The following is a 13,816-nucleotide window of genomic DNA, read 5'->3' on the forward strand; positions in this document are numbered from 1 at the left end:
TCAGGAAGTTCCTTCCTATGCCCATAAGTTCTAGCGTCTTTCCTACTCTGTCCTTCAGTAGTTTCAAGGATGCAGGTCTGATGTTGAGGTCCTTGATCCATTTTGAGTTGATCTTGGTGCATGATGATAGGCTATGGTCTACATTGAGTTTTTTGTATATGGCTGCTCAGTTTTCCCAGCACCAATAGTTGAAGAGGCTATGTTTTTTCCATTGTATGTCTTTAGCTCCTTTGTTGAATATCAGCTGACTGTAAGAGTGCGGTTTTATTTCTGGGTCTTCAATTCTATTCCATTGGTCTTCGGGTCTGTTTTTATATCAATGCCAGGCTGTTTTGTTATGATGGCTCTATAATAGAGATTGAAGTCTGGTATTGTGATACCTCCTGCACTGCTTTTTTTTGCCTAGAATTGCCTTGGCTATTCTAGGTCTTCTGCTGATCCATATGAATTTATGGGTTGCTTTCTCTATTTCAGTGACGAATGTAGCCGGGATCTTGATAGTGATTGCATTTAATTTGTATAACAATTTGGGAAATATGGCCATTTTCACTATATTGATTCTGCCTACCCATGAGCATGGAAGGTCTTTCCATCTCCTTGTGTCTTCTTTGAATTCCCTTTTTAGATTTTTATAGTTCTCATTAAATAGGTCATTCATGTCTTTAGTTAGGTTGATCCCTAGGTAATTTATTCTTTTTTTTTTTTTTAGCAATTGTAAATGGTATTATTTCCATAATTTTCTTTTCTGCTTGTACATTGCTGGTGTACAGAAAAGCTGCTGACTTTTGTGGATTGATCCTGTGTCCTGCTACTTTGCCAAAATGGTTTATTAGGTGAAGAAGTTTGGAGACTGAGTTTTTTTGGGTCCTTCAGATATAAGATCATGCCATATGTGAATAGGGATAGTTTGATTTCTTCTTTGCCAGTATGGATCCCTTTGATGCCCTCCTTTTGTCTTATTGCTATGGCTAGGGATTCCAGCACTATGTTGAAAAGAAGTGGGGGGAGTAGGCATCCTTGTCTTGTTCCTGAATTTAGGGGGAATGATTTTAGTTTCATCCCATTCTTTGTGATGTGGCTTTGAGTGTGGAGTTTATGGATGTCAGCGAGCTATTTATGGTTGCCAGATCAGCTCTCATCATATTGGTTTCTTCTTTTAAAGAATTGTATTTTGAGTCTATTTTTTCATGCATTTTGTTTCTCAGGATGTTAAGGTCTTCTTTAATGGAGAAGTGCACTGTATCCATTTTTGCTTCCATTTCTTTCTTGATTTCCTGTGGCTTTTTCCAGACTTCCATTTTAAGCTCCTGTTTATGTTTTCTGAATTTGCTCCTGAGGCTTTTGATTATTTCTTCTATCTTATTCTCATTTGATATTTTTATTCTCCATCTCCTCTTCAGTGGTACTACTTTTTGGAGCTGGCGAGTTGGCTTGACCTTTCATGAAATTTGTAATATTTCTTTGTGATTTGCGCATCTGGAGATCTGTAAGTGGCGACTTTGGCTTGTCTTTGTGCTGGTTCCCGCTGGTCCATCAGTGGAGACTTGTTTGTGTCCTGGCTCTGGGTTTGAGTTTGGCTGTTGAGCCTGACTGCCCAATGAGTGAGGGTGACCGTCTCAGTTGTTGCCGAGGCAGTCACCCTCACTACACTTGGGCGTGGGTAGGTTCTGTGTCTTTCTCTGCAGGACTGTGCCCTGCCGCTGTGTTGTGCTGACCCTATTGTGTCCCTGATGGTGGTTTACAGGTCGCTTGTTCAGCGTGGCATGGAGACTTTTTCTTCTTTGATTCTTTTCCCACTAGGTGCCTTGGTCAAAAGAGCTCACCTCTCAGCTTGAGAACTACCACTGAGAGGCAGCTTGCCCACCTATGCCGAGTGCTCCTGTTGGAGTAGGGGTTGCTGTTGAGGGGTGGCCCGCCCACCTGTGCGTAGTGCGCCTATCAGAGTGGGTGCTGCCACTGGGGGTCCTTGCCCACCTGTGCAGAGTGCACCTATCAGAGCGGGTGTTGCTGCTGAGGGGGCAGCTTACCCACTTGTGTGCTCTCACGAGGGGGGTTGGTCAGGAGATCCTCGTGCTGGAGGGCTAGCACGCTGGCCCACACTGGCCCACACTGGCTCTCTGGGGGTACGTGTGTGTGCACTCTAGTGCTTCCTTTGGGGGCGTGCTGCCCTGAGTCGTTGGAGGGTACTTGTGTCCTCTCGTGAGTCTGCTGTGGGGGGCGGTATGCGTGGACCCCAGCAGGTTCAAGTGTCTGGGCACGGGTTAGTGCCCTCAGACTCTGCACCTCCGTTGTGAGGGGGGGCGTGTGTTCAGGCTCAGGAGTCCCTCCTGGGCTGTTATTGCATACCAGCAAGCCTGTGACTGTTGTTCAAAAAGTCCGTGCGGACCAGGGTGCCTCAGGTGGCATTCCAATGCCTACCAGTATCCCGGGTCCCTTGCGGCGGGGCGGGGGAGCTGGTGCAGACATTTTCGGGCTCCCCAGCTGGGGCTTTGGGGGACACCTGTCTCAGGTGTTTCCCGGTCACTTTGTTGGGTGCTACTGTGCCTCTGCTAGTACCCATGTCCTCCCAGAGGCTATAGGGTCCTAGAGCCACCAGATATGGGGCTACTTTGTTCCCTTGGGTAGGGAGGGGGAGGGAGGGAGCTCTAGCTTCTTTGTGGGGTTTGGGTCTCTGCTAGAGCTGGTCTCCCATTGTGTGTGGGGGGGGCAATGGGGAAATTACTGGTCCTGGATTATGTATGTGTCCTGCACTGCTGTGGGCTTTTTGGGGCTGGGGTGCTGGGGTGTGGCGATTGATCGTTTGGTGGTGGCCATCCCGGCTCTCCCGATCCGGCTCTCCCTGTCTGCACTGCCCGGTTCCCCTGCTGTTGTTGTCTGTTCCCGGCTGTTCGGTCCCAGGCCTCTGGTCCCGCACAGCCATCTGTCTCGGTCGGTCTGAGCTCCGTCTGGGGCCCGTGGAGCTCCTGCTGTCTGGACTCTGCACTCCTGGCGTGACTTTTCGGCTGTTGCTTCTCTGGTGGCTGATGGTCTGTGGTCCTGTTTACTGGCACCAGGTCCCCTTTCCCAGCCTGGCCCTGTTCAGGCTGGGGTCGGTGAGGGGGTGCGGTACCCCGGAGATTTTCCGGCTCCATGCAGGTTATAGGTTCTTCTTTTTTTGTTCTTTTTTATTTCCTGTGTTTCTCTGTTGCTTCTGGTTGTTAGGTTTGCTGGTCTCTTGATGGGGTGATGGGTGTTGGAGTTCCCAGCTCACTATTCAGTTGGAGCGAGTTGGGGTGCCTTCCTATTGTGATGGCACCATCTTCTTCCTCTCATGATTTCATATTAATCTCAACTATATGAAAAAATGTTAAGCTTTATTTTTAAAGTTCATGAGGCTGGTAGATCTCATCACCATGAAACATCTTCTTATTTTGAAGAAGAGATAATGTAACTAATTTACAATTAGGTTTAAAGCCACTTGTCTCCAGGTTCAAGTGCAGTCCTTTTTTTTTTTTTGTATATGCAATAGCTTTTTTTCATAGTTTTATAAGAAACAGCAATTGTAAGTACCATAAGATATAACACTGTTAAAGGTTAATATAAGATACAGTTAGATTCTGTGGTTATTTCATATTTCAAATAATTAAACTGTGGGGAATAATAAACTATCTTTTCTTTTTTCATGAAAATACAATTGCCAGAATGATTAAGGGCTTAATTATTGTGATTATTTTTAGGGTGTATCAGTAATAAAGGTTTGCATTTCTATGGTAACTTATAGTTATATAGCAATCTCATGCCCACGAGTGTTGAAAGAAATATAGAATGTTCTGGTACTATCTCCGGAGTTGTTGAGGGAGTTTATGAATGACTGAGATCAGAATTCAGCTTGGAACTACATTCTGAGTTCCCCATGAATACTTTGTAGAGGTGTCAGGTTATAGTATTGGCAGCTCAAAAATTAGCTCTCAAATTCACCAAACTATAAGTACCACCAGGAAAGTTTGGTAATGTGTATGAAGGACATGTCCCTTGTCTTTGATTAGCTACTGAGCATGCTTGCTGTGATTCTAAAGTTACAGAATAGAACAGCAGCACAGCCCTTCAAGCAAAAAGATCCCTCTGTGGAGACTGTCAGGTCTGCAGATACTGCTGGATATAAGTACATCTCATGAACTTAACAGGTGGAGTTGACACATTTGTGAATCCACCTGGGAAATAAACATACAGTCTACTGCTTCATACAATTTATATATCACAGAAAAAGCATGTTGCTATTTGTTCCAAGATGTTAGGAAACCATTACAAAGAGGATAAAAAATATGACATTCCTTCTATTTTTATTTTTTGTGCCAGTACTGAAGCTTGAACTCAGGGCCTCAAGCTCTTGCTTAATATTTTAGCCCAAGGCTGCTGCTCTACCAGTTGAGCCATATCTCCTTATCTGGCTTTTTTTTTCTAGTTGATTGGAGATAAGAGTCTTGGATTTATCTGCCTGGGCTGGCTTCAAACTGACATCTTCAGATCTCAGCCTGCTGGCAAGAGCCATTGGTACCCAGCAAGAATGAGAGAACCTCTTCATTGTGTTGTAATGTACACAACAAACACTGTAGTGTGTATCATCTATAACATGAGTATGAAGATAAGAAAACACACCATGGTTATGCCATAAGCCACAAAAATATCACTCATCTCCAAGTTTTCTCTGCCTTTCTATTAATTGCTAATTTTTAATGTTATATTTTCTTTTTTGTGATATTTAAGATTTACTTTCTTAACAAGTCTTTCAGAGTGTAACACACCATTGTTAACTATGGACACAATAGATCTCTAGGATTCATTCATCTTGTGTAACTGAAACTTGGTATCTGTTCATAAATATTCCCACCCCACCCCCCACCCATGCCCTTTCCCCTTCCAATCCCTGGACATCACTCTACTCTGTATATACAGAAGTTTGACTGAGATCAATTATTTATATATGGGATACAATATCACAACTGTCCTCTCTATCCTTGTTTCACTTAGCATTATGCCTACTGAGTTCATCTATGTTGCAACACATAGCAGATTCTCTTGTTTAAAAGTATGGATAAAGGGCTGGGAATATGGCCTAGTGGTAAAGTGCTCGCCTCGTATACATGAAGCCCTGGGTTCGATTCCTCAGAACCACATGAACAGAAAAAGCTGGAAGTGGTGCCATGGCTCAAAGGGTAGAGTGTTTGCCTTGAGCAAAAACAAGCCAAGGACAGTGTTCAGGCCCTGAGTTCAAGCCCAGGACTGGCAAAAAAAAAACCCACAAATAAAGGTGTGGATAATACTCCTGTGTTCCTATATATTATCTATATCCATTCACTTGTCAAAAGACAGCAGCTTTCACACTTAGGCTATAGGGAATTACCAGCATTGAAGTGGACACGTGATTCTGATCCTTATTTCAGTTCTCTTGGGTATATTTCCTTAGGTATCACATGCATGTGAGATTGCCAGATTATATTTTATTTCTATTTTATTTGAGGAACGTCTACAATGATTTCACCAAATGTTCCCATTGACAGCATACAAAGGTTACAGTTTCTCCATATAATCACCAATCAGTGCATAGCTATTTTTCTCATCAAAGCAGTTCTAAGTAGTGATAGGTGTTCTCTTATTTGGTTTTGTACTTTCTACTTTTATTGGTGAGCCTAACCTTCCTATAAATTGACATTTCTAACGTGAATCCCAGAACACTCACTCTAATAGCAAGGAATAATGTAATTCTTCCAAGGAAGAATTTCAGCCTACCTCAAAAATCAAAACAGATTTTAAGCAAGTTAGAGAAGAAGAACTGGAGAGGAATCTAGGTAGGTTAGTGACAGAACTTGGGGTCAGGGCCCCAAATCTCTGATGCCAGATTTTATGTAATGCTTCCCTTCAAATATGTTTGGAGAATAAAAGTTGGATGCTGAGTAAAATCAGACATAAGTATTTGAGGATTGAATGATTTCACTGCAGTAGGAGCTGAGACTCAGTCAATTATGGAATGTGTAAGTCAATCATGAAAGACAGTTTACTAATTTACAGCACTGTACATAATACTTATTTATAAAACAGCTTTTAATATTTCACATGCTGTGTGACTAATTATTAAACTTAAAAGACTGTCTTTCCATGTAATTTCAGTGCCTGGAAACCAATTCCTGTAAAAATAATACTAGATTCTTGACCCTGACTCTCAGGTGAAATTAAACTGTAGAATTTTTCTCTATATCAAATGATAAATTAGTTTCCCTACTATACATTATAGGGAAAGAACATACTTTCCCTTACCTGGAATGTATCTACCTTATGTAACCTTCTAAAATCAAGATGCATTGTATTCATAAACTGCTGTTTATGTTTATAGCACCTCCTTTGTACAACTACGTAAGGATAATTTTAAAAACTAATTTAAAAATGACAAAATGGAAAGAAAACCATATAAACTTACTCCTTAAACTTCTGTTTTTAATTTCTTCCCATGAAATTACTGTTGCTCAAGTCAATGCCTTGTAGAATATTACAATGAATAGAAATGTACATATTTTATTGAGTTATGGTCAAAGTAATATTTAATATGTGCTCCCCAGGGGAGTGGTTGTTGAAATCACTTTACTTGGTACAACTTCAAAAGTGATTCTTTGAACTGTTATTTGGGTTGTACATTTATTTAACACAAAATAACTGAATAGCAGGTTTGTTTTTTTTTTAAATAATTTTATTTATGTATATGCTATGCTATAATAAATAGTTGAGGATTCTCTAAGTTACTTGTTTCTAACCCATATCCTTTGTGGGGAACTAAACAAATTAAAGGAAGAAAAACTTTTAGGAGATTTAGGAAATATATACGCAGTATGATTCTTCTAATGTTTTCACTTGTAAAATTTATATGTTTTTGGATTACAACAATGTATTTTACATAGGAAGAAAAAATAATTTTATTAGAGAATAGGTAGCAGAGTCATAAATATACACTAGGTATTGGATCAGGGATCATTCTTAGAATTGCTATGAATTCTTTTCTCATCACTCATCATAATGATATTAAAATATGTTTCATGTGTTTTCTTGAGATGTTGTAGTAGTTTGAAAAAAAATTGTCAGTTATAGGGCTTAAACTTGGGGCTGGGCTCTGTTCCTGTTCTCTTTTTGCCCAATACTATGCTCTACCACTTTCAACCAAAGCTCCATTTTCCAGTTTTTGAGCAGTTAAATTGGACATAAGAATCTCACTAAGACTTTTCTGCCCAAACCAGCTTCAAGCCTCACTCTTCATCTCAGCCTCCCAAATAGCTAAGACTACAGGTGTGAGCCACTGGGGCCCACTTGAACTTTTAAATACTGTATTCAAGTAGTATACTCTTGGGTTGTTGATCCCATTTCCTTTATTTATTTATTTATTTTTTGGCCAGTCCTGGGCCTTGGACTCGGCCTGAGCACTGTCCCTGGCTTCTTCCCGCTCAAGGCTAGCACTCTGCCACTTGAGCCACAGCGCCGCTTCTGGCCGTTTTCTGTATATGTGGTGCTGAGGAATCGAACCTAGGGCCTCGTATATCCGAGGCAGGCACTCTTGCCACTAGGCTATATCCCCAGCCCCCATTTCCTTTATGACCTGCACATTAGGTATATGTTAAATCTGGACAAGGAAAATTCACATAAATTATTAAATGTTTAATATATAATATTAGTGGTATGGTGCTCTTAGCTTTAGCATGCTCATATGCTCAGTCAAGCATATTATTTGTAATGCATTTTTGCTCAACTGATGATGTTGGCATAATGGATGTTGTTACTGGAACCTACTGTGCTTTGAAACTAGACAGAAAGACACAGAATTTATCTCACAGAGATGCATGGCTCTGCATTGGCAAAACTCTAGTCACTGTGACTTGGATTTCAGATAAATGAGTTCTGTTTGCTGAATACTTGTTGGGGCTCAAGTGTCTTTCCATGATGTGTATTTTTTTTTCTTTATTGTCAAAGTGAAGTACAGAGGGGTTGCAGTTTCATATGTAAGGTAGTGAGTACATTTCTTGTTACCTCCTCCTTCATTTTACCCCACCTCTCCCTTCCTCCTTTCCTTCTCCCCCCATGAGTTGTGCAGTTGGTTTACACCAAATAGTTTTGTAAGTATTACTTTTGGAATGGTTTGTCTTTTTATCTTTTGTCTCTTGATTTTGATATTCCCTTTCCCTTTAGTATTTAGGGTACTCAGATAAGATATGGTGATAGCGGAGGTACAACCACAGGAAGGGCATGTAAGAGAAACAAAACAAATAATAAAAAAGGCTACAGTTTCACATGGCATGTTGAAAATAATTACAACACTGATATAACACTTGTTTTCATAATGTGGAGTTCATTTCATTTAGCATCACCTTATGTGTTCATAGGGGCATAGCTATTGGGCTATTGTCATCTTCTGCTTTGACTAGCCTAATCATGTACTGGTTATTCCCTATGAGGAACACCATAGGATTTATGTTTCTTTGGGTCTGGGTAACTTCACTTAGTATCATTTTTTTCCATGTCCTTCCATTTCCTTACAAACAGGGCAGTATCTATCTATGATAGAGGCCTAGAACTCCATTGTGTATATGTACCACATTTTCCTGATCCACTCGTCTACTGAGGGGCATCTGGATTGGTTCCATGTGTTAGCAATGACAAATTGTGCTGCAATGAACATAATTGTGCTGGTGGTTTTAGTGTGGCCTTGCTTATATTCTTTTGGGTAGATCCCCAAAATTGGGGCTGCTGGATTGTAGGGTAGCTCTCTGTTTTGCCTTCTTAGGAACCTCCACACTGCTTTCCAGAGGGGTTGAACAAATTTGCATTCCCACCAACAATGGGCCAACACCTGTAGCAAACTAAAACTAGATCCATGCACCAAAATCAATTCCAAGTTGATTGAAGACCTGGAAATAAAATCAGATACCCTGAAAACACTGCAAGAAGAAATAGGAGAAACTTTTGGATTCCTTGGAACTGGAAGAAACTTCCTCAACAAATGTGCAGAAACACAAGAAATCAAAGAAAGGCTGGACAAGTGGGACTGCATCAAACTGCAGAGCTTCTGCAGTGCAAAGGACATAGCTTGCAAGATAAACAGAAAGCCCACAGATTGGGAGAAGATCTTTGCCAGCCATACAGTGGACAAAGGCCTCATATCTAAAATATACGCAGAACTCAAAAAGTTAAATTCCTCCAAAACAAATAATCAGAGAACCAACAGCCCCCTCAACAAATGCCCTAAAGACCTAAAAAGAGATTTCTCTGAAGAGGAAATGAGAATGCCCAAGAGACACATGAAGAAGTGCTCTACATCACTGGCCATAAAAGAAATGCAAATCAAGACAACACTGAGATTCCACCTCACCCCAGTAAGAATGTCCATTATCAGGAAACTAATAATAACAAATGCTGGAGTGAATGTGGCCAAAAGGGGACCCTATACATTGTTGATGGGATATGTATTCATGATACATGTTTGGTTTGTGCATATAAAGTGAATATATTCACTGACAATCAATGGAAACTGTGTCTTTAAGTTTGTCTTTAGAAAGTTTAATGAGCCTACTTTCTCCCAAGGGGTAGGAAATGAATCTGTCTTAAACCTCTTCACAAAATACCCCCACCCCCTGCAAAAAGACACACACTCTTCTTCTTAGAATATGGCTACTTATGACTTTGAGTCATAGTAGTAGACTGAATCTGACCGTAAGATTCCAATTTCCAAATAAATAAGAATAGCTGTTTCATAATTACACTGAATACAAGAGCCAAGATAATTTATGTATTCTAAAGGCAAATACTGTGAATTTGACATTTTGAAGCAGTGCCTACACCTGACAGTCAATATTTTTCATCCTCTCTTAGAAAAATATTGAAGGAAAATATTTTATGTTAATGAAGTACTTGACTATGAATATTTTAGGAGTTTTATTGGGTGTTGCTTATTCCATTCAAAATAAGGAACATGTGAATTATAAAGATAAAATGGAGTACTTAAAATTTCAGCATTTTTCAAACTTTGCAATCATATGACTAGACAAATAAGTTTAAATTTAATTTTAATATTTATGTTTGGTAAGTCTTTAAGAAAAAACATAATTTAATAGCTTATAACAAAATTAGTGACAACAAAACTGGAAAACTGCTCACAATATAAGAAGCATAAATTGTATGCTAAAGCATAAGTAGTAAAATACTGGATCTTTTAACATTTACATCTGTTAGTATTTAATAATTATCTATTTTCTTCTGTATGAGTGAAATTGGCAGAAAAATTTAGCTAAAAAATCTGTAGCATTCATATTACACAAAAGTGGGGCTGGGAATGTGACCTAGTGGTAAAGTGCTCGTCTCATATACATGAAGCCCTGGGTTCAATTCCTCAGCACCACATATATAGAAAAAAGCCGGAAGTGGCACTGTGGCTCAAGAGGTAGAGTGCTAGCCTTGAGCAAAAGAAGCCAGGGACAGTGCTCATCAGGCCCTGAGTCCATGCCTCAGGACTGGCAACAAAAACAAAACAAACAAAACATATTATCACAAAAGTGTGTAGAAACATGCTTGTTGCCCAATGGAATTTGTCTGACAGATATAGACATGGACACACTTTTCTTTATATATATAATTTATCATATTTTTACCCATTATATTTTTACCCATTATATACCCATGTATGTATTTTTCATATATCTGCTTATCACTCAATCTTTTCTATCATCTATTTATCAACTATGTATGTATATGTCTATCAATCTCCATGTCTTTATCATCTATTTATATACCTCTATGTTTGTAGTATCTGTCTAACCTCTATTTTTATACCAGTTGTGTATGTGTGTATGCATCTATTATTTGTTTTATCTCTCAACTATAGATTATTTATTCATATACTCATGTATATATCTGTAATGTATCTATTGCTCAAATTTTCTATCATCTATCTGCCATCTATTTATATACCAGTGTACTGTCAATCTGTCTCTCATCTATTTATCATCCATTTATACAACTGTGTGTATATATGTGTATATATATATATTGTCTTCATCTACATATTCATAATCTATTTATATACTGGTGTTGTATGTATGTATGTATGTGTTTGTCTCTCTGCCTATCTATCTATCCATCCATCCGTCTATCCACCTATCTGTATCTATCACTAGAGCAAATAAATTAGAATCTCTTCAAGATGGTTTCCAAGCCAATCTTTTAGATGACCAACTGCCCAGTGTCATCCCTGGATTTTACCAGCAGCATCAACTTGGGGTAGGCTTCATATGAAGACCACTCTTTGTTCATAAATATGTACTGTATTTGTGTGTGTTGATGTAGGACAAGGTGATGGAAACAAGGTGAACCCTCATGTAAGGAATGGGGCACAGCCAGGCAAGGTCTCACAGAAAACAATTTGTAAGATATGGATCAGTTAGTGGAGGATATTGTAAACTAGTTTTTCTTATAGTTATTGCAGTGGGATGAACTTTTAGCTTCAAACTTATTAATTAACTTCAATTTAAGGAAAAAAAATATTTTTTAGGAACTGAAATTCCCCTATGCACAATATCTCAGTGGTCCTGTTAATTAATTGTAGAATTCTAAATAGAATCAGCATTGAAGAACTCACCAGAGTTTACTACTGGGCATAAGTAGTTTTACTGTTGTATAAATGGCAGAATTTTCTATGAATAATAACATTTATATTAGTCATATTTCATTTGTAATACTATATCCTTGAAAGGAAAGACAGAGCTATTAAAATATGTATAGTTTAAAAAATATGTATAATTTTTTTAAATATGTATAGTTTTAAATACAAATGTAAACAAAATCATTTCATTTTGCAACTCCTGTAAAACCTGAAGTATTCTAGTAAAAAACTAGTATCTTATATTCTTCACTATTAATCCATATGTTCACTTTAATGATGTGATTTTTTGAGATGTATATGGGCACTATAGAAAGTAATTTTTATGTAGTTTAGATGGTGGCAATTTCTAATTCTTGCACAGAATGTACTTGTCAGTCTCATAGGCTGTTTTTAAAGGCCATTTCAGTAGTTATTGTAGTATTGTAATATTTGTCTTCTATCCTAATATATGTCCAAGGGAAAACAGGAACAGAAGCTAAGAGACTGAGGTATATGAATTTGTATACATTTATTATATAAGTGCTCATATCTCTCATGAATATCTTCTGTGAAATTTTATTTTTGTATAATTTGCATACATATAAGCTAAATATACTTTGCCAGCAGTTAGCTGGCTACATAGTTCCCTAAGTAGAGCAGACATGCTCTACTTAGAAGCGATTGTTGTGACTCTGGAAGAGAACAATTTCCTTGATTTAGTTTGCTATATAAAATATGAAAAATCCATTCACACATTTACTTTCCTAAATGTTATTTTTACATAAATGATCCACAAATACTGGAAGCATGTTCCTTTCCATGAACATATTTCCTTTTCCTTCAAATACTTTGTTTGTTGTTATATGTTAAATCAAATAATAATATGGGTTTATAAATGGATAATGTCCTAAGTTAAAACTTTTAATGTTTTTATAGTTTCAGTAATATTGAGTAATGCCATATTGTTTACATGTACCTTTTGTTGACGGTATTCTTTTCGCCTTCCTTCCTTCTTTTCTTTTTCCTTCTTTCCTCCCTTCCTCTCTTCCTCCCTTCCTCCCTTCATCCCTTCCTCCCTCCCTCCTTCCCTCCCTCCCTCTCTCCCTCCCTCCCTCCCTTCCTTCCTTCCTTCTTTTCTTTCTCCCTTTCTCTCTTTCTTTCTTTTGTTCTTTGTGTGTGTGTGTGTGTGTGTGTGTGTGTGTGTGTGTGTGTGTGTGTATGTATGTGTGTGTGTGTGTGTTAATACCAGAGCTTGAACTTGGGCCTGGGTGTTGTCCCTTAGCTTTTTTATCCAGGGCTGACTCTCCTCCATTCCATCCACAACTCCACTTCTGGCTTTTTCATGACTAATTGGAGATAAGTCTTGTGGACTTTTCTCCCAGGGCTGTCTTCAAGTACAGTCCTCAGATCTCAGTTCCATACTATTTAGGATTGCAGGCACCGCTTAGTTGTTTCCTTATCTCTAGATATCAAATCTATATGCCATGCTTTATTGTTAATAAGAAAAAATATAGAACAGACTATAATTATAGTAGTTGCAATATAATTCAGAATACTAGAAAGGAAGACTCCTTTTAAACTTCAGTTCAGCTAATGCAATATTCACATAGACCACTAGATGGCAGGATGTGGCTTGGTAGGGAGAGCAGAAGGGAGGAAGGGAGAATTAACTGGATTCTCTCTGTATGTTTGAGAAGGTAGCTCTTCAGCTGTATGAAGTACATTTGTCCCACACACCCACTCATTACAGTGGTTCAAGAAATCTTTATGACACAGGTGTCTTGTCAATTTTGGATACACACAAGATGATAACCCTTAATAGTCTGAGGAGGTAATATTTTAAGTGATGCATTCTTACTTTAACGACGTTGCCTTTTTTCTCTTCCCATTGTCCAGGTGACTTGGATTATTACTGGTTGGATCCTGCCACGTGGCACAGTCGGGAGGCCTCACCTATCAGTTCGGTAAGCTTTGTAGGCAGTGAGTGCTTTCCTGTTTGTGCCATGCACTGTCCTTTGCCCCGTGCTGATCAGTACGAAACTTATTCTGCTGCATTATTCATTTTATGAGAACAAATAGCAATTCAATTTGACAGGTTTGAACACAGGAGTAATTATTACTGAATAATTGCAACACCTTTTAAATTAAGTATACTTCATTGTTTTATTT

The 13,816-nt window shown here is 38.7% G+C and overlaps 1 protein-coding gene across 1 annotated transcript in view; it reads left to right on the plus strand.

Annotated features, from left to right (window-relative positions):
* Rims1 (regulating synaptic membrane exocytosis 1) overlaps window positions 1-13,816 on the plus strand; it is a 547,387-nt gene that overhangs the window by 344,044 nt on the left and 189,527 nt on the right. The window contains 1 exon segment of the mRNA XM_048353904.1: window positions 13,544-13,611. Coding sequence (XP_048209861.1) covers window positions 13,544-13,611 — 68 coding nt within the window.

Source organism: Perognathus longimembris, chromosome 9 (assembly GCF_023159225.1).
Source record: "Perognathus longimembris pacificus isolate PPM17 chromosome 9, ASM2315922v1, whole genome shotgun sequence".
Classification (NCBI taxonomy): domain Eukaryota; kingdom Metazoa; phylum Chordata; class Mammalia; order Rodentia; family Heteromyidae; genus Perognathus; species Perognathus longimembris.